We start from the raw sequence: 26,340 nt of genomic DNA on the forward strand, positions 1-26,340 counted from the left end.
ATATAGTTTGTTTAGGAACCATATTATGGCTACATAAGTAATACATCTGCTAGAAATGCAAGCGAAACTACCCACTACTGATACAAAAAACCTTGCCGGATTTGACTCGACCATTGATAACAATGAATATTAAAATCTTTCTCCAAGTTTCTTAGCCACGACCAGATTAAGAACAAAATACCCTAGAGGATGCAAGCACAATCAGACAGCTTACCCCTTTTGAACTGGTGGCCCGAAGAAAACTGCAAGAGGACCTTTGGCTGGCAGCTCAATCTCATGAATCTCTGATGAGACAAAAGGCAAGAGTAAAATGGGTCAAAGAGGGTGACTGCAATTCGTGCTTTTTCCATCTGTTGATGAATTCTAAACGCAGACATAATGAAATTAAAGGAGTCTACATTGGTGACTCATGGGTTGAGGACCCAACAAGGGTGAAACAGGAGGTATGCAGATTTTTTGCCCACAGATTTAAAGAAGTTGACCAGTGCAGACCAGATTTGAGGGGAGTCTGCTTTGGCAGCTTAGAGATGCATCAAAATGATATGTTGGTGGGCCAATTTCTAGAGGAGGAAATAAGGACAGCAATGTGGGATTGTGGCAGCGATAAAAGCCCAAGCCCGGATGGGCTGAACTTTAAATTCATCAAACATTTCTGGGAGCTTATCAAGCCTGACATCAGCAAATTCATAGCAGAATTTCACGCAAACAGGATATTCTTGAGGGGAGGAAATGCATCCTTTATTGCTTTGATCCCAAAGAAGAGCAATCCACAGAACCTTAATGAGTACAGGCCAATTTCACTGATTGGTTGTATTTATAAAATAGTGGCTAAGCTCCTGGCTAACAGGTTAAAGAAGGTGCTGCCACATATCATTGATGAACGACAATCAACATTTATAAGCAGAAGGCAACTGCTCTATAGCGTGTTGATAGCCAATGAGGCAGTGGATGAAGCAAAGAGATGTAAAAAAACCTTGTTTGGTGTTCAAAGTGGATTATGAAAGAGCCTATGACTCCATTTCATGGGAGTTCTTGTCATACATGATGAAGAGGCTTGGTTTTTGCCACAAGTGGATCTCTTGGATTGAGGGCTGCCTCAAATCTGCTTCAATTTCTGTCTTAGTAAATGGCAGCCCCACTAATGAGTTCAGCCCTCAAAGAGGCCTTAGACAAGGTGATCCTTTAGCCCCCCTTCTCTTCAATATCGATGTAGAAGGTTTAACAGGCCTTATGAGGGAAGCATTGAATAAGAACCTCTTCAATAGCTTTCTAGTGGGAAAAAACAAAGAACCTGTTAACATTCTGCAGTACGCCGATGATACCATCTTCTTTGGTGAAGCTACTATGAAGAACGTGAAGACAATCAAGGCCATAATGAGAAGTTTCGAACTTGCATCTGGCCTAAAGATAAACTTTGCTAAAAGTAGCTTCGGGGCAATTAGGAAATCTATTCAATGGGTGAAGGAGGCAGCTGATTACCTACACTACAGTACCTTGTCTATGCCTTTCCTATATCTGGGAATCCCCATTGGGGCTAACATTAGAAGTAGTGTATTTTGGGATCCTATAATTAGAAAATGTGAGAGAAGGCTAGCCACTTGGAAACATAAACACGTATCCTTCGGGGGGAGAGTGACCCTTATTAATGTTGTCCTTACATCTATTCCTATCTACTTTTTTTTTTCATTTTTAGGGTTCCATAAAAAATTATAGCCAAATTGGAAAGCATTCAGCGAAGATTTCTATGGGGAGGGGAAATGGAGCATAGGAAGATTGCTTGGGTAAGCTGGAAAATAGTTTGCATGCCTAAACTCAAAGGTGGACTTGGCGTTAAAGACCTTAGAACCTTTAATTCAGCACTGCTGGGTAAGTGGAGATGGGACATGTTCTACAGACAAATGGAACCTTGGGCCAGAATATTGAATTCTAAGAATGGTGGCTGGAGGGCGCTGGAGGAAGGGATCAAAGGCTGCGACGATTCGACTTGGTGGAAGGACCTTGTTACAATTCAGCATTTACAGCAGCATGCTCCTCTCAAAAGAGAAACTGAATGGAGAGTGGGTAGGGGCGACAAATTCAGATTTTGGGAGGATTGCTGGATCAACAACGAATTATCTCTAAGAGACAAATTTCTGAGGCTGTACCAGATTTCCTGCCATCAAAAGCAAACTATACAGCAGCTGCGGACATACACAAACACTGGGTGGGAATGGCAGCTCAACTGGAGGAGAAACCTTTTTTATTCTGAAATGGCAATGGCGGACACCTTTCTCGGGGACATATCACAGCAGCAACTTCATCCAGAATGGGAGGATACTTGGGTCTGGAAATTGGAACCTGCAGGCCACTACTCAACAAAAAGTGGATATGAATTGCTATGGGGGGAATTGATGGAAGAAAGACAGGAACATGAATTTAGGGAAATATGGAAACTCAAAATACCCTTAAAGACAACAGTGTTCACTTGGAGGCTAATTCGGGATAGATTACCAACAAAGACAAACCTTCGAAGGAGACAAATAGAAGTAGATGATATGATGTGTCCTTTTTGCAGAATTAAGGAAGAGGGGGCTGATCACTTGTTTTTCAATTGTATAAAAACCCTCCCCTTATGGTGGGAATCAATGTCATGGGTCAATCTCACCACTACATTACCACAAAATCCTAGGGACCATTTCTTACAACATGGAACTGAGCTAGCAGAGGGAGTTAAGTCTAAAAGATGGAAATGCTGGTGGACTGCCTTAACCTGGACAATATGGAAGCATAGAAATAAGGTGGTGTTCCAAAATGCAACTTTTCACGGTTCTAAGCTGTTGGACGATGATCTACTCCTACTATGGTCATGGATCAAAGCAATGGACAAGGATTTCACTCTTCACTTTAACCAATGGTCCTCCAATTTGAAGGAAGGGTTTTGTAATTAGGGGGGCAAGTGTGGGTGAATTCTTGTAACACTTCTTTGTGTCTCCAGCTCTTTCCCAATATTCTGGAAAAGCAGGATTCACATCTATTCCTATGTACTTTCAGTACCACTGGTACTAGCCTATAAATATATTATATATTTTTTGCTGAGCAAAAAAAAAGAATTTTAATTTCAAAGTACAGGGAATGGAGAGGCTTAGATGAGGGGTCCACAAGGCAGCACTTCTTATACTGATGGTCTGATTTGAGGTCCACAATTAATCACAGCAGTATGGCAGATGTTTCCAAGCAGTTCATTTGGAAGCTGGGTAGGGGTGATCAAATTCTTTTTTGGGAGGACTCTTGGGTGGAAGGAGGGATAAGGCTAAAAGATAAATTCCTTGAATTATACCAAATCTCATCTCAAAAACTTCAGACAATGGCAAGCATGGGATCCTTTTGTGAATCTGGGTGGGAATGGAGCTTTTCTTGGAGACGCAATCTGTTTGATAATGAAATGGGAAGAGCCTCAGAGTTTATTGATCAAACGACTTCAATTAGTCCATCTGCAACTTTGAAAGACTCTTGGGTGTGGGGAGCTGACCCTAAAGGAATTTTCTCTACCAATTCTGCCTATCTTTATGTCAAAGCTGAACATCTTGATGAAGATCAGTGTCTTGGTTTCCAGCACCTATGGAACATCAAAATCCCTCCTAGAGCTTTAGTTTTTGCTTGGAGACTTTTGTGGGACAGATTGCCCACTAAGGATAATTTAATTAGGAGGCATGTTACCATTGAAAATGATCTCTGCCCCTTTTGTCAAAACAAAGCTGAATCTGCCTCTCACTTGTTCTTCTTGTGTCATAAAGTTATGCCTCTATGGTGGGAATTTAATTCGTGGGTTAAGGAACCTAGAGTGCTCCATTGTAGGCCTATGGATAATTTCCTCCAGCACTCTCCCATGACAGGATTGAAGGATACCAACTGAAGGTGGAAAATTTGGTGGATAGCAGCTACAACATCAATATGGAAGCTCAGAAATGACATTATCTTCAACAATCATCCTTTTGTCATCTCGAAGCTGGTGGATAATACAATTTTCCTCTCTTGGTCCTGGATGAGGGGGTGGGAAAAGGATTTTAATGTTCCTTTTCACCAATGGTCCTCATCTATGGCTTTGGCTTTTAAGTAGTGTTTGTGTTGTTGGGATGGGATGTATTGTTTATGTTGGGATGTTGGATAGTTTTAATTGCTTTTCTGTACCAGGAGATCTTACCTCCTGTGGCTTCTTGTAGTACTTCTGGTACTATGTATCTTCTATTATATATTTAATATAATTTTGGCCGTTCAAAAAAAAAAAACTTAGATTAACATTTATTTTCTAGTTCTTTATTTATCTTCTCATTGTTTCAGTGATGCAGGCAACTGGGAGTTTCTAACTGAGAATATTCTTTATTTTGCATACTACTGTAGTTTGGTTGCATGTTATAGAACAATTTAAATTGCAGGTGTTGGCTGACTTAATCAATCTACCATGCCGTATTGCAAAGGGCTGCAAGTATTGTAGGAAGGATGTGGGTGCTTCATGTATAGTGCAATTTGGTTCTGACAGGTTTGTTGCATTAATAAATCAAATAAAATTACATGGAAAATTTGAGTATGAATTGTTATTTTAATTATTTGCACTGTTGTGTGGGTAAAAGTGGTCAAAAAGTAAAGATGGGTGTTTCAGAATATTTTTGTTAAAACTTAGATGCTTTTGAATTACAAAGTGGTATTCCATTATGGATATATACATTATTATTTTTGTCCTATTTTCTGGTTAGAAATTACATTTTATTTGGATGAGAAGAGAAATTAGGAAAAGAAATAGGAGAGATTAGAACAAAAAGGGGAATAGGGTAGAAAAAATATATTATTTGGCTGAATAGAAATAAGGAAGAAGTGGAGCAATTTCTTGTCTTATTTGAATAAGTGAAAGAGAGAGTGGAAAGAAATAAATAGATTGTATAGAAAGACTTTTTATACTAATTTTAAAAAATAAATTTATCCCAATTTTTAAAAATTTTTACTCTTATTTTTTTATTAACATAAATTATTTATCATTATTTTTTGTTATAAAAATCCTTTTAAATTTTTAACTAAAATACCAAAAATGAAAGTACTTAACTAAAACACAATTTCCCTAAATTATAAGGGAATGGTGGCATTTTTTTTTTCTATGATGTGAAGTGCCTTCTACTGCCTTTCCCACTGTGTTTGGGATAATTGAAGGCAGAAATGCTTTCACTAGCTGTGAATAAAGAATGAAAATCACAGAATGATTAGAGATGAATTAATGATGGTACTGTTTAAACAAAATTTCATTGGTAAAGTTTGAACTTTAAACTGCTTTCTTCTCAAATATATATGGCTTGCCAACAAGTGGAAAAAAAAATCCTACCATGATTGACAACGTAGATTCTGCTTATATGTGTGTGTGCGCATGCTGCATGCGTGTTCAATTTATTTTACAAATGAATAATAAATAAAATGTAATGCTTAATTAAAAAAAAATTACTAAAGGAAATAAATTAAAAAATTACATTAAAAATATTAAATATAAAAAACTATTTTAAATATATGCTTACTCTGTTGTTTTATAAAGAAATTATAAACATAAATTATGACTGATTAAGTAAAGATTTTGGCATATAAATAATCGAAGCTGATACATATTTACTCTTGATATATTTCACGAAAAATAAAATGCCCCAAGATGTATCTTTACTTTTTTACTCAATAAAAAAAATTTGAAACATCGGTTAGAGCTTTTATAGTTGCTTTCCATTGTTCTTTGATTTTTTTTTTTCTTTTATGTTTTGTTCTTTGTTTAGAAGGATTCCTTACAGCTGTTTGTCTGAAATTCTTTCTCTTCGTTTCATGAATTTATTCTCTTACAACAAAGTATAGGTCTGTAAAGCTTAGCTTACAAAATTTTCCATCCGTAAGGATTATAGTTGTTAGTCTATATTGGTTATAGCTTCAATATTTTTATAAGTTTGCCTCACAATGAATGACTTTTAAGAAAATTGGAGAAACACTTAAAAAAATTTAACCATAATCTCATAATATTTTCAACAAAAGCCTAGTATTATATTTATCAGCATTTTCTAATGGGGGATTGAACTTATCTACAAGCTATTCAATATAATGTTTATAAATATTTGTCATGGATTGGAATTATATATCAGTTTAATGGTATTTAATTGTTGAAGTCTTTATTAAATATTAGGGGAACTGGAGGGAACCTTTTCATCAATGTGTTTAATTGTTTTATGTTTTCTTATTACATAAAAAATCTGTATGGCATGGTTTTATTACCAGAAACAAAAACAAGCTCAATTAACTTAGGAAGGTTGTATACACCTTTCTAGGGAGTATATATGATTGATTTAGTTGGAAGAGCTGGGGCAACATGCCAGCCTGATTCTTCACTGAATTCTGCATCTTCAATGTTGGTTCCTTCACCATTATGTCATCCAAAGTTCAAGCCAGTTGAAACAGCTGAATATACAAAGACACTAGCCCAATTGTATTTCTTTGACAGTGAAGCACTGCATCTTGTATTTGATTCGACATCAGGTTATTTTCTTTGTTACATAAGATGCTTTTTATAGAAGAATATAATTACCATGTGAAATTAGAATGTTGAGAAAAATGAGGCAGCTTTTTATTTGCATTTATACTGAAAATTACTGTCGCATCCTTGGTTTTGATGGCCTGTGCTTTTATAGTTATTATCTCTGAATTTTCTAAGCTTAACTGCATTTTATCTTTTATTTTACATGAAACGTTAAAAGTTACCATCCAAAAAAGGCCAATGAATTAGACCATTTGGATTATTATTGTATTGTTTCTTACAATATTAAGTGTGATTGAGTTTGGTTGTACTAGTTCTACTCAGGTTATTGTTTTATATGTCAACATCACAGTCCAAGGTCTTGTTAGTTAAATATACTCTAGTTAGGAGGCAGTAGACTTACTCCTAGCATGGAAAATTTTATGCCATCATTTGGCTGTAATTTAAGGGACCTAGTGATGTACCACATGAAATATGAAAGATTGAATATTATTGATTGATGTTCAGTGGCAGTTGAGATTGCTTCCCCTGACTTAGGAATAGATAGTTGGGATAGCAATTTGAATAGAAATTCTCTAATGGTTTTAAGCAAGGGGCCTTTTTTTTTTTTTCCTTTCAACAACACTATTCTGTTGGGGAGTATCAAACACATGTGAGTTCATGATCAATACCATTCTCTTTAAGGAATTTAGTAAGATTTTGATTGACATTCTTCCTACCCTTATTAAAATGTCAGTGTTTGGAAACAGCTCCAAGAAGACTTGTGGGTAGCGGCATGGTCTCATGAATCTTTACTTCGACAGAAGGCAAGAGTCAGATGGATAAAAGAAGGTGATTGTAATTCCCGCTACTTCCACTTGATGGTTAACGCAAGCCGAAGAGTCAATTCTTTGCACGGGCTATGGATTGATGGTGAATGGAATGAAGATCCGATGAGAGTAAAAGAGGCAGCCTGACTATTCTTCTTAAAAAGATTCCAAGAAAATGATCACAACAGACCTCACCTAGATGGTATTCATTTCTAGTCTATTGGCCAGCAACACAATGACATGTTGACAGAGAGATTTCTGGAGGAGGAAATAAAGGATGCAGTTTGAGGGTGTGGAAGTAACAAAAGTCCGGGACCAGATGACATTAATTTTAAGTTCATCAAGAGATTCTGGAATTTCGTGAAACCGAATGTTCTACGGTTCTTGGATGAATTCCATGTTAATTGATCTTTCCCAAAGGGATGTAATGCTTCCTTCATAGTCTTAATCCCTAAGGTGACAAATCCACAGTCTTTGGATGAGTACAGACCAATATCGCTCATTGGATGTATGTACAAGATAGTAGCTAAGTTATTGGCAAACAGACTGAAGAAGATTATGCCAATCTTGATTGATGAAAGACAATCCGCTTTTATAGAAGGGAGACATCTGCTACAAAGTGTATTGATAGCAAATGAGGTGGTGGAAGAGGCTAAAAAGAGTAAGAAGACATCTCTAGTTTTTAAAGTTGACTATGAGAAGGCATACGACTCGGTTTCATGGGATTTTCTCGTATACATGCTAAGAAGAATGGGCTTTTGTGATAAATGGATCCAGTGGATAGTGGCATGTTTAAAATCCGCATCTATTTCGGTTCTAGTTAACAGCAGCCCCTCGGCAGAGTTCTCTCCACAAAGAGGCCTTCGTCAAGGGGACCCACTAGCACCTTTTCTCTTCAATATTGTGGCGGAGGCATTAAATGGACTGGTAAGAGAAGCTACTCAGAGAGACCTGTACCGGGGGTTTGTAGTGGGAGCAAACAGAGTTGAGATAAACATCCTTCAATACGCGGATGACACAATCTTTTTTGGAGAGGCATTGCAGGAGAATGTTAGGGCGATTAAGGCCATTATCAGAATTTTTGAACTTGCATCAGGCCTTAAGATTAATTTTGCAAAGAGTAGTTGTGGAGCAATTGGAATGCCAGAGAGTTGGAAGTCTGAAGCAGCCAGTTGGCTGAATTGTAGCTTGTTGTCCTTTCCATTTGTCTACCTAGGAATACCTATTGGTGCAAATCCGAGGAGGGGCCAAATGTGGGATCCTATTATAAAAAAGTGTGAGAGAGCATTATCCAAGTGGAAACAAAGACACCTGTCTTTTGGGGGGAGAGTAACCCTTATCCAGTCAGTCCTAAATTCTATTCCTATTTATTTTCTGTCTTTTTTTAGGATACTGAAGAAGGTGAAGGATAAGCTAGTTGGATTGCAACAATGATTCTTATGGGGAGGCGGTCCAGAAAATAACAAGATTGCGTGGATTAAATGGGACAAAGTTTGCCTACCAAAAGAAAAGGGGGGACTGGGGGTGAAGGACATAAACACCTTCAATCTTGCCTTACTAGGCAAGTGGAGGTGGAATCTATTCCAGCAGGAGGGACAACTATGGGCAAGGGTATTGGAGTCAAAATATGGTGGTTGGAGGGGATTGGATGAAGCACCGGGGTGTACTAAAGAATCAATGTGGTGCAGGGACCTAAAGATAGCTTTTCAGTCTTCACAATAGGGACAAGAGCTAAAAAGAGGGATACAGTGGAGGGTGGGAAGTGGAGATAGGATTAAATTCTGGGAGGATGAGTGGATAGATGGTGATGTATCACTGATAACAAAGTACCCCAGATTGTTTTTTTTTGCACAGCAAAAATCATATAGTATTATATATAGTTCAGTACTAGGTGTACTGAAAAGATCAAATATTTACAAAGGCATATAACTGCCAAACCCAACTATAAGGGAGTAAAATACAAAAGCTAAAACCAAAAAGGTCAAAACCCCCCTAAGACAGCTCCTCCTTCAATCTAATAGACCATTGGTTGAAGTGAATATGGAAATCTTTGTCCATACATTTTAACCATGACCAAGTAAGGAATAAGGCTTCATCCATGACTTTTTGAGGGTTGAAAATCTGGTTTTTAAAAACCGAGAGATTTCTGTGCTTCCAAATAGTCATGGCTAGAGCTATCCATAACACCTCCCATCTCTTGTCTATATAGCTTTTCCTATTCCAATGAGAGAATTGCATGAAATGATTCTTAGGCTCAAAGGGGAAAGGGCCCACTCTATTGACCCAGCTCAAAGCCTCCCACCAAAGACTCCTAGTTCTTGTGCAAGAGAACATGATGTGGCCGACACTTTCCTCTTTAAGATCACATAAAGGGCATCTATAGGAAGGCAACTCCACCTGTCTCCTTCTCAGATTAGCTTTAGTAGGCAATCTGTTTTTGAAAATTCTCCAAGAGAAAGCAATTGCCCTTGGGGGAATTTTCAGATTCCAAATAATCTTGGAAACGCTGTCTTCATTATCAAAACTACCCTCACCCTTCAAGAGATTGTAGGCTGACTTTGTGGAATAAGCCCCACTAGGATCAACCCTCCAAATAAGAGAATCCAAGCTAGAGAGGTGGATCTGAACATCATCAATGTCATCCATGGAAGCTGCTACCATATTAATTTTGTGATCAAAGAAATTTCTCCTCCAATGCATCTTCCATTCCCATCTATTGTCAAAGAAGTGGCCCATTAAGCTGATAGTAGAATCTTGCTGATAACTGACTTGATACAGGGCAGGATATTTGTCTTGGAGGGTTAATTCATCCTCCCTCCACTTATCCTTCCAAAACTTAATTTTGGCCCCATTACCCACCTTCCAACTCAAGTTACTGATCAGACTATTATTATGTTGATGTTGGAAAACAGATTTTAAATCCTTCCACCAAGAAGAGGAGTCTGTACTATTTCTACCATAGAATAAAGCATTCCATCCACCATACTTGGACATCAAGATTCTAGCCCAAAGCTGGTTCTGATTATTCACCAACTCCCAGCCCCATTTGCCAAGCAAGGCCTCATTAAACTTGTTCAAGTCTTTAATCCCTAACCCCCCTTTATTCTTAGGGAGACAAATTGTATCCCACACTATTAGAAAATACACTTTCAACATCGGTTATTTAGAACATTCTACATCGGTTCTAAAACCGATGTTGAATGTATGAATGTTAACATCGGTTTTGGAGAATCGATGTTAACATACATATGACAACATCGGTTCTCTAAATACCCGATGTTAAACACAATGAACAACAACAAAAAAAGTGTACGCATGATGAACGTTGACATCGGTTTTCCAGTAAAACCGATGTTAATATGTTAGTTTAACATCGGTTTTCTAAAAAAACCGATGTTAATATATGCCCTTAACATCGGTTTTACTAGAAAACCGATGTCAACGTTGATGATGCATACACTTATTTGGTGTAGTTCTTTGTGTATAACATCGGTTAATTATAAGTAACCGATGTTAATATTCAAATATTCACATCGGTTATTTATAATTAACCGATGTTAATGTACAATAGTTGACATCGGTTATCTACAGATAACCGATGTTAAAATACAAACGCTGACATCGGTTATACACAAAAAACCGATGTTAATATACAAACGTTAACATCAGTTTTCTATTATAACCGATGTTGGTTATGATATTAACATCGGTTTTTGTTAATAACCGATGTTGTTTTCAAGTATTTTTTTATATATATACTTTCTGTTTTTACAGTAAACCCAAAATTGTACCTGTCAAATGCAATTTTAGGAGGTCCAATTCACAGCAAATAAACATTTTATTCTGCTTTCAAGCAGTTTTAATGATAATAAACATCAAATAATTGATTTATATATTATAAAGAACAATCAACAAATGAATTCAATGTTCATGTTACATAGAAAATGTAAAAAATGTAAAAAATGTTAAAAAATGTCCCTAAATCCTAGGCCTGATCTCTAACTCGGAGATAAAACTGTGCCCACTGGATCCGCAATGCTTTTAATCTCTCAGGCTCCAATGATCTATGATTGTTAAAATACTGCATGATTAAATAAATCATATTAAGTTAATAATGTAATACAAATTATAAATAAATCGATTTTCTTTGAAATAAACTTACCGCTTCCCAATTATTTCTAAAAGTTCCTAAAATGATGGTGGACATCCAGTGCATCACATAGTAGCCGCACTCAATAGTTCCTTTTTGTCTATTGCACTAAATACATAATGAAATTTTGATATTAATTAAACAACTAGTGTACAGACACATAAAGAAATATATATAAGTGGAAGTTTTATGTAAATGACGTACCTTGACGACAATCCACCTAGCAGGAGCCTTTGATTTAGGTTGTGGAGCATCATCAAGACCCTTGATAGCACTGTTCCATATGAGTAACAATTAAAAACTGGTGTTGTACGTTGAGGTATTACAATGCAAATGTATTGAAAAGAACACTAACCTATTAATAATCTCCTTAAGGTAGTTGTCTGGCCTGTTATGCAATGAACAAAACCAGACAACTAAGTGTTCCTTGGGCAGGATGACCACCATCTGCCAGTGTCCGCTGCAGTGGAACCTAAAATGGGTTAGTACATTAGTAAACATTAATTAAATTTTGTTATTTTGTTATTTTGTGACTTACCCATTTAGGTAGGCTCCAAGATACACATCGCGTTGTGAACTCTGCATCCAACTCTTTATGTAACTTTCAGATTCAAACTGCGATTGCCCAGACCTCTGAATGGACTGAGGCTCGAGGAATCCATAGATATCAGAATTCCCCGCTCGCATACATGTTTTAGTGAGATGCCTGTTTATGTTAAGTCAAAGTTAAATATTTATGAATTGAAAGCCATAACTTAGGTAAATAAAAGCCTTTTATATAAAGACTTACAGAATCCGCAACTGTAACACTGATATGCTGAGACATTGACCACCGTGTGCGATTTCGGAGAGGTCTTCGTGCTTTATGTACAGGGGGAAATCTGGATTAACGACCCCGAACACAGTGGCATCCCATCTAACCTGATAAGGCCTCAAGAAAAGCTCTGGGATGGTCAATGTCATCAGATAAAGCGGATCATCGACCTCCGGATCGGGCTTCAGAGGTGGTTTTGGCGGAGACACAACTATCTGTTCATGAAACAAAGTTAAATAGCCAAATTTGAGGCACGCTTGATGAATTAATTTGAAAAGAAGAAACATATAGTAAGGACAATAAGTACCTGGTGTGATAAAGACTTGACCAGATGTGTCGGCCAAGCAAGGAAGGTGTGAAGTGCCTGCCCCACTAAGGAAACCTCATCAGTGGGTACAGGAACTGGAGCATCTGCATCTTTAAATCACAGTAAATACTTCAAAGATATCAGTCCAATGTAAGTAAGGTCATGTAGATAGGCATAACATAAGTTACAAATATACCAGTAATGCATACAACAACAATTTCAAATTAGTTTTCGAATCAAAGATATAAATACCTGACTTTGAGGCTTCAAAGATATAATCAAAGCGCTTCCACAGCAACGCCAATTAGCAGTAGTAAATGATAGCCCTAAAAAAAACCATACAGAAATTAGCCACAGTGTATTTAAAGCCTTTTATCAACAATATGACTCTCACTTCATGGTGATACATTGACTCTCAAAAGACATTATACTGAGAGTGTATTTAAAGCCTTTTTCAGTCATTCTATCAAACAACTCATGGACAATTTTTTAAAAATACATATCATACTTCTATCCAGTCAAACTAAAGCAATAACTAATTAATTTAATTAAATAGGGACCAATTTAGATGTGAATCATTAAAGGTATATGATGGCATTCAAAGAATGATAGCGCCGGTTCAAATTTTAAGAAGAAAAAAAAACAATTATACTATATTTCAATTATAGACAATAACAGTGCCCATCTTAATACCACCACATGGATAGCAAACGAATTAGTAAAACTACAACCTGCCTGTCCACCCATTAACCTAATTACCCAGTCACTGTAAAGTTTGAAATGCTTCCTTGTCCAGTTTTTTTTTCCAGCTTGCTTATATAGCTCATGCTTCCATTTATATTATGTTTTATATTGGTCTTTCCTTTTTAACCTTTTGATTTCATTTAAGTTCCAGAATGTGTTCTACTTTTAAAAAGTTTGATATGTTAAAATCTGTTCTACTTCTAAAGGCTTTACTAAGAGGATTTGAATTAGCTTATGGTGTAAACATTAATTTTGGCAAAACTCAGTTTGGGATTATAGGTGGTGGAGTCAATTGGGCTCTGGAAGCAGCTAATATCCTGCATTGCAGACAACTGGATTATCCTTTTTTTTTTGGAAGGCAAAAATATGTATATTAATATTAAACAGAAGAAGATTGCATGGGTATCTTGGACACAATGCTGTGCTTCTAGAGATGTAGGAGGATTGGGGATCAAAGATTTGAGAATTTTAAATAATTCTCTACTAATCAAGTGGAAATGGTACATGTTTCACCAACCAGAACAGCTGTGGAATAGGATCCTGATTTCTAAATATCAGGGCTGGAGAGGATTGGATCAGGGGCCTCACAAACAGCATTTCTCCACCTAGTGGGCTGACCTAAAGGCACTCAATCAAGATCACAATATGACTGCAGTCTCTAAACAATTCTGCTAGAAGATGGGTAGGGGTGATCAAATTTTGTTCTGGGAAGATGTCTGGGCTGAGGATGGAATTCCACTCAAAGATCAATTTCCAGATTTGTACTCAAAGATGCCTCAGCAATGTCTTTAGTATTTATTTAACACTATTAGGAAGGGCTGGTTTTATATGCTGTATTTTGTTGGGTGCCTATATGGCTATTTTTCTGATGTAATGTCTCTTTGTAATCTGTAGTACCACTAGTACTTCTAATTATCAATATAAATTATCTTTGCAGTTCAAAAAAAAAATAATTAAACAGAACAGTACCACAGGTACTGAAAATAAAAGATACAAGACACAAAAGTGCCACCTTCCAAAAAGCAAAACAAACCCAACAATAACCCAACACAAGGACCCCAATACATATAATCAGAAATTTAACCAAAGGCCATCATAAGATTGGTAGACCAATGGTTAAATGATGTATTGAAACCTTTCTCTCCACATTTTAGCCAGGACCAAGGTAGAATTAAGGCATCATCTAGCACCTTTTGAGGTTCAAAAGGAATGCCATGAAACAACAAGGAATTCCTAAGCAATCAACAGACCTTTCTATTTCTATTTTTTACACATTTAAAACTCAAACATATAAAATAAAAAATATATAGCAAACTAACAAAGATAAAGACAAAAAAAAGGAAATATAAACTCACCTCAGTTGGTGCTGCTGCCCATCATTTCACTCTCACAACAAATAGGAATCATGTACCTGCATGGAAGAAATAATCACACAACACACAATGATCAGAATAAGCAAATGCATATAATTAAGCATGATACAATATCAATATTCATGGAAGTAACAATGACTTGTCAAAAATTTGGATGAAATTCAATATGTAAATCAAAGCTTTGTCCCTGAAACCCTCTATGTAAATTTGACAGCCTCATCTCTCCCTTCCTGAAAACCCACTAAAAACTGCCTAACCCCCCTGCTGTTACTCCATAATTTATTCTGCAATAACTGCTTAAGGCAGTTACATATGGTCCTAAATCACTACACATTCAGTTACGATTAACCCTTTGTGCCTAACTAGGGTTTTGAAACATCACAACAGAGACAGACCATTGAACAATGGATTTTCATCATTAACATACAACAGAGACATACCTTCGATGGAAGCGCAGACACGAACTCCACAAACACGAACTCGACAATGTGGTTGCAGTCACAAAAGCGCAGCCCAGTTTGCGACAAACACGAACTCAGGCAGAAGGAGAAACAACAATAACACCCTGGGAGTACCCTTTGTGGGACTCTTTCCTTTCCTACTTTTCTTCGACCTGCGAAAGTGAGCAAATGTTAAAACGATGAACGCCTAATGTTAAAATGAAAGGACGTACCTTAATGGATAAGTGGCAAAGACGATCTCCACAAACACGATCTCCACAATGTGGTTGCAGTCACGCAAGCGTAGGCGACTTTGACACAAGGAGAAAGAAGAAGAACGATAGGGTTCAAGCGCAAGGAGAAAGAAGAAGAACGATAGGGTTCAAGCGCGCGGGTTGTGCAATTTCAGAAGTTTAATATATAATGATAACAACATCGGTTTTTTAAAAATAACCGATGTTAACATCAACTACGTAACATCGGTTATAATAAAACCGATGTTAACATCGACTCGATAACATCGGTTTTTACAAAACCGATGTTAACAACGGCATACTAACATCGGTTTTGGAAAAACCGATGTTAACTAAGTCTACTTATTTACAAAATGCCACTACGCTTTCGCTAACATCGGTTTTAGCTATAACCGATGTTAATTGGGCGATGTAGAAAGCTTTTTTTTTAGTAGTGCCACTTGACCCAAGGGATCTTTGCTGCCTCATTGCCACCTCTCCAAAGAAAGTTTCTCTGAATAGAGACTATCTTGTGAACCACTTTTTTAGGGATTCTGAAAAAAGACAGCAAGTAAATGGGTAAGGCTGTTAAAACAAAATTAATGAGGGTTATTCTGCCATCGATAGAGAGATATCTTTGCTTCCATTTTGCAAGCTTGGCATCAAACTTGCTGATAATAGGCTGCCAAACACTCCAGCTTTTAGGATTAGACCCCATTGGAATTCCAAGGTAAGAAAAAGGAAAAACCAGCTGACTATAGTTAAGGAAGTGAGCTGCATCCCTGCACCAACCCTCTGATTTTCCCAAACAACCAAACTGACTTTTAGCATAATTGATCTTGAGGCCGGAAACCATTTCAAAGCATCTCAGAATAGATTTTAGGACTTTAACATTATCCATAGTTGCAGTCCCAAAAAATAGAGTGTCATCTGCATATTGCAGAATATTAACCTCCTCCTTATGCCTCCCCACTTGATAACTGCTGAACATATTCTTAGAAATGGCTGTCCTCATCAAACCTGTAAGGCCTTCAACTACTAAATTGAAAAGGAAAGGAGCAAGGGGATCTCCCTGCCTTAAGCCTCTCTCGGGGACAAACTCCTTAGAAGGGCTGCCATTGATAAAAATGGATATTGATGCACTAGATAAACATCCATTAATCCATTTTCTCCACCTTTCGCAAAATCCCATCCTCATCATCATATAATTAAGAAAACCCCAAGAGACCGAGTCATAAGCTTTTTCAAAATCCACCTTGAAAACCATACAAGGTTTATTTTTTGATTTGGCTTCATCTATAACCTCATTAGAAATCATCACACCATGAAGAATGTGTCTTCCCTTCATAAAAGTTGTTTTCCTTTCATCAATGAGGTGAGGTAATACAAGGGCCAACCTCTTAGCAAGAATCTTGGACACAACTTTATAGACACACCCTATAAGAGAGATGGGTCTATAGTCATCGAGAGATTGTGGGTTATTTATCTTGGGGATAAGGGCTATGAAAGATGCATTGCTTCCTTTTGGAAAAGTGCCATTGATATAGAACTCATCCAAAAACCTAATAAAATCAGGTTTCAAGATCTTCCAAAATTGCTTAATAAAGTTGAAATTGAGTCCGTCGGGACCAGGACTTTTATCTCTACCACAGTCCAATATAGCTGAGGTGATTTCCAATTCAGAGAATCTAACAACAAGGCTTTCTTTCTCTCCTTGGCTAAGGGAAGGAAATTGAACACCATCTAGGGTTGGTCTATTAAAATTCTGTTCAGAGAATCTGTCTTTGAAATGGGTTAAAGCTGCACTTTTAACACTGCTAGGATCATGGACCCATGCACCATCAATGATCAGCCCCTGAATAGCATTGCGCCTCCTTCTATAGTTAATCTGTTTATGGAAATAAGTAGAATTTCTGTCCCCTTCCTTTAACCACTTCACTCTGGCCTTTTGCCTCAACATGGATTCATAGGCATTTGCTGCAAACCAAAGCTGCTCCTGGAGGGATTTCTTGAGCTCCACTTCAGCTTGGGACAATGTTCTATCATGAATACCTACCTCCAAAGCATTAAGATCCCTCTTTAAATTCTGAATCTTATCGGCATTAGTAACACCATTGGAGAGGCTCCACTGCCTTATGCAACCTTTAATGAACTTCAGCTTTTGCTTAAGAGCATAACCTCCCCAACCATGAGGGTGATAATTGCCCCATTTGAGAGCCACCATCTTCTGGAAACCCTTATCCTTCAGCCACCAATCCATGATCTTGAAAGGCTTAGGTCCCCAATCAATGTTTATAGACCTCAAGAGGATAGGGCAGTGGTCAGAGAAATCCATTTCCAACACAAACTGAGTGGTATCTGGCCATTGAGACAACCAATTATCAGATAAGAAAAACCTGTCTAGCTTGCTCATGCTTCCACCATTAGGTCTGCACCAAGTGAACTTTCTCCCAATAGACCTAACCTCCTCAACAGCCATATCAGAAATCCAGGAGTTAAATTCAGTAATGCTAGTGGAGTTACTCACTGATTGAGATGAACTCAGTCTCTCATGTTGGTGTCTTATCGAGTTGAAGTCACCTAAGATACACCACAAGCCTTCTTGATAGGAGGATTTCAGCTGCAGAAGTTGTTCCCATTGATCTCTCTTCCCTTGTAAATCGCAGGGAGCATATACATTAATGGTGAATACCTTCTTGTTCTCTTTAATCCACCAGCCTTCCAACATTATGAAACCCCTCCCCACTACCCTCCTTTCTACCATAAAAGAATCATTATTCTAAATGCACAGTAGGCCCCCAGCTGCATTAGATGAGGGAACACACTCCCAAGTTACACTACTATCACCCCATAAATACTGACAAAGCTTTTTATCTATAGACTCCTTTTTGGTTTCTTGGATGCACATGATATCAATTTTATTTGATAAGGTCAGCTTCTTGATAGCTGACCATTTGATACCATTACCCAACCCTCTAGAATTGTAGGACAGAATATTCATGAGTCAAGTTGTTCCTTTCCCATCACAGCTTGTGGTGTTGTTGATATGTCAGCTTGTTTTAATTCATTCTTCATGTTGACTATGTTGCCTGAATTCTCTTCGAAAGTCATTCCTAAATCTCTGGCTACATCCCAAAAAACACTCTCCTGGGCCTCCTTATTCTGTTTGTTTGAGTTGCATGGAAGGGTAGGGCTGAGCTGAGGTTGAAACAAAGTTGTATCCAAGGTGGCTATTGCTGGTTCGGGTTGGGCACCAACATCATAGTGGGCTGCTGAGTTATCCCCAAGATCCAAAGTACTTGGCTCACCCTCTTCTCTGATGGAACATAAGGTTGGGTCTAAATTTATTTGGGCCTTGGATTTTTCTTTAACACCCTCCTTTCTCCTAGCATAAACTTTAACATTTTCTGCTACACCTCCTTTTAGGAATGGGCCCTTAGTAACAAGGCCCAACTTCTGGTCCCTCCTATCCTCCACCAAAGTCAGAGATCTATTTTCTGTGCCCCTGTCATTTGAAATCACAAAATTCGAATCCTTATTGACCATTGGAAGGGTCTGAAGGGTATTAACTACAGGGTTATCTTGCGTAGCCCAAAAGCAAGCCCTCTTGTCTGTGTTAGCTTCTTCTTTGTCTTCAGCTGCTATATCCTCATTTCTGTCATAAGGTTGGCTAGGACAGATATCCCTAGGGTCAACCTTTCCATTTGCATGCAAGTTAGGGAGAAGAGGACCATTATGATCCTCTTTTAACAGACCATCATCTGTCATTCTTACAGGTTCAGACTGAGATGCGCAGCAAAGATCAGGCTCCACTTCATCATCTGTTGGAGGTTCGATTTCCGTGCTCCAAAGGTTGAGAGCTTTGGCCCACTGTCGCCACCGACTATGGAGGAGGCCAGACCTGAGCCGAGGAGTGTCGTCGGAAAATTTGACAGAGGATCCTCCGTCGGAGACACGATTGGTTAGCTCTTCGTCTGATTCCGCCAAGGCCGTAGTGAACGGCGATGGTGGGAATCTCTCCGATTCCAGCAGGCGCGTCCTTCTTCCCCACCCAATCCCCCATTTCCTCCCTCATCTCTAGCTGGTGCTTCGTTCCATCCATGTTGGCTATCAGAGATCGGACTATGTTCGGCTTCTCCTTTGTGCGAACTAAAACGCGCGCCACATCCATCCTTGTTCTGTCCCTTGTCTCTTCATCGAGCTCGATGAGCTCTCCATAGCCCGAAACCAGTTTTGCGAAGTTCTCCTCATCCCATGCCGTTAGAGGAATGCCCTAGATGTATATCCATGTTAGACAATGAGACGACTGCAGCTCTGGCAACCATCTTTGGATAGAGATAAAAGGAGTTCGTCCATTTTCTTGTTCTCGGCGATTAAGTTCCTAGGCTCTGTCATCATCCAAGTCGTGTAGGAGAACTAAGTCGTCCCCCCAGTATGTAGTCTTCATCTCTATTCCAAACACCCCTTGGACCTCCTCAGCCACCCTCTCAAACATAGCTTTGTTTTTCATATGCCCCACCCATATATTCTCTAGCCACCTTGTGTTCTTCTTTGTTGTCTGAATGATTATTGAGTCTTTTTTAGCTTCTGCGTCCACCATCCTAAACATTGACTCATTCGAAGCCTTATCATCCTCCATATGGTTGCCCTTCAAAACTTCCACGTATGATTTGAGCTTGGGATATGGGATGGGATCGTGCCTTCTGTTTTCAGACTCCCTGCGTTCCATTCCTGCTCTATTAACTGTTCCTGCATGAGTCGTGGCGTCCTTGATACCTCCTCTCTGAAATTTTGGTTTGTTAACAAACAACTTCATTCCTTCTATGAAAATATTATTATCAAGTCATCTCTCCAAGCTATCCTCATCCTCTACCCCTTTGAAACGAACAAAACCATATCTAAAGCCTTGTTTACCTAATCTCGTGCCAACAGAATCAACTAATCCAGCAGATGGGAGGTTTTAGGGATGAGGAATGGGAGTAGAACTTATCATGGAGGCAGACATTGTTTGACAATGAGATACCAATGGTCACTAATTTCCTAAGAGACATCGATAGTAGGACTATACAGCTAAATAGAAGGGATGAATGGGTGTGGTTGGCAGATAATACAGGGCAATACACGACGCAAAATGCTTATAATCTAATGAGGGGGATAGAAGTTGACGGGATACAGGATGAGGCCTTTGAGGAGATGTGGAAACTAAAGGTGCCATCTAAATATGCAGTATTTGCGTGGAGATTACTCAGGAACAGGCTGCCTTCTAAAATAAATTTGCATAGGAGACAAATCGAGGTTGTGGATAGGAGCTGCCCATTTTGTAGAAATATGGAAGAGGATGCAGGACACTTGTTCTTTCATTGCAGGAAAATCATTCCTATCTGGTAGGAATCAGTATCATGGCTGAACATCTCTGCAGTTTTCCCGAATGATCCAAAGCAACATTTCCTCCAACATGGGTTGATAATGGCTGGGGGGATTAGAACTGCTAGATGGAGATGCTGGTGGCTGGCAGTAACTTGGAGTATTTGGCAGAAGAGGAATAAGATTATATTCTCTAACGACTCCTTCGACGCCAACAAAGTGATTGACGACGCAGCTTTTCTATTGTGGACATGGTTATCCAACTTGGAGAAGGACTTCTCACTACCTTTCAATCAGTGGTCTAGTAACATTAGAGAATGAGCAATTGACGATGCAGCTTTTGTATAGTTCATCTGTACACCTTGTACAGGAGCTATTATTCTCCCTTAGATTATCAATATATTATATACTTTGCCTTTCAAAAAAAATGTAAGTGTTTAATAGGTTTTCCAAACTGAGTCTGAACCCTGGTAAAAATGCACAAATGATTGAAGTACTTTGGATTTATCTCTCATGAGAAATAGTCATGTGATGCAAGTACAGTTATCAATAAAAGAGACATACCATTTGTTTCTAGAAATAGTAGAGATGGATGTAGGTCCCCCACACATTCATATGAATGGGATCATAAGGTTCAATACTTCCAGCAGGATTAGGAGAAAAGTTGCTTGATGATGTTTAGCAGACTCACATACATCCCAATGAAATGAATCAACAAACTTTCAAAACCAAAAATGGTAAGGACATGACTGAATATTTTCTTATGAATAATGAAACTGTACACTACTGTCACAACATTACAATATATAGACTAAACTGAATATTTACTTTCCTAAAATATGGGTAAATCTACGTTAATTAATAATCTGCCCTAACAGTTTTACAATAATTACATTAATTGCCAATATAGTCAATGTGGGATTGTTACAACTTAGTGTATACAATATTTGTTGTTGGGTGGTGAGGGAGGAAATAATATAATAATAGTTTCATGAGATAAAGGTTGTATGAGCAATATAAAGAGATTAACATGGTTTCTGTCCACATGGTCATACACCTCTAAAATTATTGGTTTCCATCATGACAGGACCTGCTGTTAATCATAGTGGCAGAATGGATCTACAGCAAATTGAAGCTCTGGGTGCTAATTATGCTGGTGGAAACAACCATCTGATTACTTTGAGTAAGAATGAACCATTTTTCCTATCCCAGATAAAAAGTAGAAAAAGAAAGAATGGAACCGTGTCTTTCTCAAAGAGCATGTCATACATGATTGGAATTGAGTCATGTTTAGATTACCAAATATGTTCTTAGTTAATAAGCTCAAAATGCTTTGTATGCTCTATTTTCTATTGTAGTGGCATTGTGTTCTTGACATTTGATATTCCATCTTATGCAGTTTGTGGTGCAGAGGAATACGAGTCTTTCAATGAAGTAGACCGGTCAATAATGGATTACCCAAGTCATGAAGTTGATCTTGACGAGGAGGATCTAGATATTCCATGGAGTGAACTTATTTTGAAGGAGAACATTGGGACAGGTTTTATATTTGAATCCTCATGCGTGATATCTACTCTAAAAAAATACTGATTCTGTCGAAGCAATCTATTTATCTTAGAGAAAAGGTGTCATGAAACAATGAAATAACTCAAATAAGGACAACGATAATTGTTTTTCAGGGTCATTTGGAACTTTCCTTCGTGCAGACTGGCGTGGTTCTATAAGAATTTCTTTGTTTAATTCTTTACATATTCATTTGTCCATATTTTAAGAATAATTGTATTCCTGCTGTTGCTAATTCTATGCCAATCATTGTTTAGATAAAATTAAGAATGGGAATGCGTAACTCGATTGAATTTGTTTGAAAAAGAAAGAAGACCTACTTACCAATATGACCATCATTAATTAATATCATTCCCACTTTTGTTTTTATGTTTTCATGGTGTCCTTTCTTTGTTGGATGGGGTTATGGTATAAAATCTATAGAAACTAAATTTTGGATAATATTCAACTTAGATGAGTGGAGCTCAGCTTCTTACGCTATATAGAAATATGAGCAAATTACACCTCCTCTCTTGTGTTTAGGACTTATTACACTCGCACCCTCTTAGATTCTTAGAATGTGAGTTTAGACCTAACTCAAATCCAAAAGCTAGCTCAAGGGGTGAGGGTTGCCCCTCACTTATATACTCTTCAGTGGCTTTATCTTTAGCCGATGTGGGACTTGGGTTTTTCCCAATACACTCCCTCGTTGTTGGACCCCTACATAAACCTCCCCTAATTTTTACAATTTCATTACACAAACCCCCTGACCTGTAACAGAGTTTATTCAGTTAACTTCAGAAGGTCATGTGACATGCACATGCTTGTTTAATGATAATTTTAGACAAAAATACCCTTGCCTTCATCCTTTGCAGGCACACACCATGTTCTTTGTTGGTCATGGACATGAACAACAAACTAAACCAAACAAATCTCGCCTTAAAAAAAATCTCATGGAGCAAATGAAGAAACAGTAAAAGGTGTTTTGCAGAACACCACTAACCCAAACTTGGCACATCATCTATGGATAGAAATTAAAATAAACTTCTCAAAGCAATCAGCACTTCTTTTGGATCCCCAAATGGGTGATTCATTCACGTACAACATTTCTCCCACTCCAAGAAACAAAATTCAAGCCAACAACGAATCAAATGAATCTAGGTTTCTTTTATGGTTTCTCACATACAATTTTTTTTTTCAAACAGCAACCCAAACAAATTAGCTTTTCAATTCTATGAAAAATTAAAAATGTAGAAATGATTGATGAAAACAATGACTTCCACTTCCCCATCAGCAGCATCACGTTCACCTCTCCTCTGACAAAAATGTGAATGGTGACAACGATGACTGTGCTTGCTTCTTGTCTGCCGTTGTCGCTGAATATGGGGACTGAGAGTGCTTTCAGAAAATTGGGGCTTGCTGGTTTTATGGATTTTTAGTTCTTAGAGCTTGCTTGAAGTTGGGCAGGGTTTGTGAGATTTAGAGTGAATGTTTTTTTTTCAAGTTGCTTATCTACTTCCTTTGCAGTCATGAGTTTCTTCCACTGCAGCAAGCGAACATTGGCAGCAGTGACTGCAAGGATTCAGATCTGGTGGAAGAGGGATTTGGTGCCAGAGGAGGTGAGATCTGGTGTTGATTTGGAGGGCATGGGCTTGGTTTGGTTTTGTGTTTCAAGGATGAAGATTAGGGATGAAGAGATCTGGTGTTAATTTAGGTTGAATAGGGAGTGCACGTGGCGGAGACGACCAAAGGAGGTCTAGAGGCTGAGGAGTTTTGTGGACAGGAGGAGGTCGTTGGTGAGGCAGTGGATGAGGTAGGAGGCATGGAGTTTTTTGAAGGAGTTGAGGCTTGTACAAAGGCAGGAGAGGTAGAATGTGGCAGGGAGTGGCGACGGAGATGGTGGTTTTTGCCCATGGTGGTGGTGGTGGAGGGATTTCTGTTGAAGAGGAGGTTACTGAGGGTTTGGATCTGGTGTTGAAGATTAGGGATGAAGAGAGGGGTGGAAGAAAAAGGTTTTTTTGGACCTTTCACTAAAAAATTAACACCGTCAGTTAATAGTGAGATTTGGGTGGTGCGAAAGTAATGGGATTTTAACCAAGGGGTGCCAATGAATAAGCCCTAAACACAAAGGGGTTGAGTGTAATTTCTCTAGAAATGTCATTCTCGTGACAGGGTAGACAAACAGGAAAGAAAACCAGTTAAAAAACTCAAGGAAATAGCACACACTAACTCCTTGTTAAAAGCCTCCTTCACTACCAAAAATTCTCAGATACCCTATAATATTCCATTCCCTTCCCTCTATGATTTATTTCATCATTACAGCTGTGGTTCTCCAATTCTCTTCCCCAATCTCCTCTTGCCAGCTGTCCATTCTATTAAGCATTTCCCTTTCTCTTCCAACCAATTCCTCCATTCCTTTTCTCCTTTCTTATGTCTATCTCCATTGTTGCCCCTTTTCTCTCCTCTACACTCATACCAACAGGTCTTTACTACTACTGGTAGACCCATTTTTCTGGTCCTTTCCTCTTCTTCTATATATGTGGGTCAATGGCCCATCAACACCATCCCCAATCAGTTTAACCTTGTCCTCATGGTGGAAAATAGGGAACTACCTATGGGTATCCAGAAAATTCTCCCAAGTATTTTTGTGATCCATAAGATTCTCCCATTTAATGAGAACCTTGCTAGAACCATTATGTAATTTGCAAGCAGCAAACACTGCCTCTAGCCCTATTTTTTTTCTTTTTCTTTCCTCTCCTAACTATCTACCATTTTAGGATGTTGCTGTGAAGATTCTTAAAGTGCAAGGTTTTGATCCTGGACGATTTGAAGAATTTCTAAAGGAGGTATGCACAACATTATTATTGTTTTTGATAAGTTATATCCATGTTCTTTTTTGTATTTTCAAATGAGGCTGGGGAATGATTTTGCACTAGATTTGCACATATAAAAAAATTTGTCCTTGTTGATTGCACTTTAGCAGCCCAATTTATTTCATAGGTCTCACTCATGAAGCGCCTCCGGCATCCAAATATTGTACTTTTGATGGGTGCAGTTATTCAACCCTCAAAGTTATCAATAGTAACAGAATATTTGTCAAGGTACAATAATTTCTTGAAACAGTGAACATTTTGTTCCTTGCTTATGTGCTTAGTATAGGCTTTGTGTGATACTCTTATGCAAATTTTCCTTGATTTGCAAAGGTAGTTTGTATGAACTTCTACACATGCCCAATGTGGGATCATCACTTAGTGAGAAGCGTTGTTTAAGTATGGCTTATGATGTCGTATGTCTTCGATGATTAAAACTGCTAGTCTTCCTATTTTTATGTTTTTTTAGGCATCATGCTGATAATTATACTCTCAATAAGACTGTGACATGTTCATATGTTTGTCTAGGCAAGCGGAATGAATTATCTTCATCAAATGAGACCTCCTATTGTTCATAGAGATTTGAAGTCTCCAAATCTTTTGGTTGATGATTCATACACTGTTAAGGTAACTGTTCGAGTGTCTGAAAAACTACCATAAAATATGTTAATCTTATACAATATTTTGAGAATGGATTTCATATTTCATTATATTTCATACGATGCTTCCTTATTTAATTAGGATTGAGAGTTTAGTATTAATATAGTGTTAGTGCTTTGTCTTTTCTTTTGTGTCATATCATATCATCACATCAATCCAATATCAATTTCAGATTGTACAGTATCTATAGGTTTATTTGACGATCACCCCCTTTCATACCAATCTTCCCTATTTAATTGGGGATTGAGAATTTAGCATTAATATAAATAGGGTAGTGCTTTGTCTTTTCTTTTTTGTCAACATCGTATCATCAGTTCATCACATCAAATCAATCTCAATTTCAGATAGTTTAGTCTCCATATTCACCTTTCTTTATCCCACATCTAAAGTCCTATAGTTTCAACATGGTACTTTCCCTTTATATTAATATAAGTTAGTTTTGCTTATAAAAAAAAAAAACATGGTATCAAAGCAACAACATCCTATAATTTCAACATGGTACTTTCCC

General features: G+C 37.9%; 1 protein-coding gene across 1 annotated transcript in view; it reads left to right on the top strand.

The window, feature by feature from the left end:
- Positions 1-3,343: 3,343 nt before the first annotated feature.
- The window catches only part of LOC100813948 (serine/threonine-protein kinase CTR1), a 33,092-nt gene continuing 10,095 nt past the window's right edge, over positions 3,344-26,340 (top strand). The window contains exons 1-11 of the mRNA XM_041006188.1: positions 3,344-3,786; positions 4,171-4,207; positions 4,413-4,520; positions 6,321-6,528; positions 21,848-21,943; positions 22,160-22,300; positions 22,440-22,479; positions 25,079-25,148; positions 25,303-25,403; positions 25,504-25,588; positions 25,701-25,799. Of these exons, the coding sequence (XP_040862122.1) occupies positions 3,344-3,786; positions 4,171-4,207; positions 4,413-4,520; positions 6,321-6,528; positions 21,848-21,943; positions 22,160-22,300; positions 22,440-22,479; positions 25,079-25,148; positions 25,303-25,403; positions 25,504-25,588; positions 25,701-25,799 (1,428 nt within the window). The remainder of the gene's footprint in view (positions 3,787-4,170; positions 4,208-4,412; positions 4,521-6,320; positions 6,529-21,847; positions 21,944-22,159; positions 22,301-22,439; positions 22,480-25,078; positions 25,149-25,302; positions 25,404-25,503; positions 25,589-25,700; positions 25,800-26,340) is intronic.

Source organism: Glycine max, chromosome 10 (assembly GCF_000004515.6).
Source record: "Glycine max cultivar Williams 82 chromosome 10, Glycine_max_v4.0, whole genome shotgun sequence".
NCBI classification, from domain to species: Eukaryota; Viridiplantae; Streptophyta; class Magnoliopsida; order Fabales; family Fabaceae; genus Glycine; species Glycine max.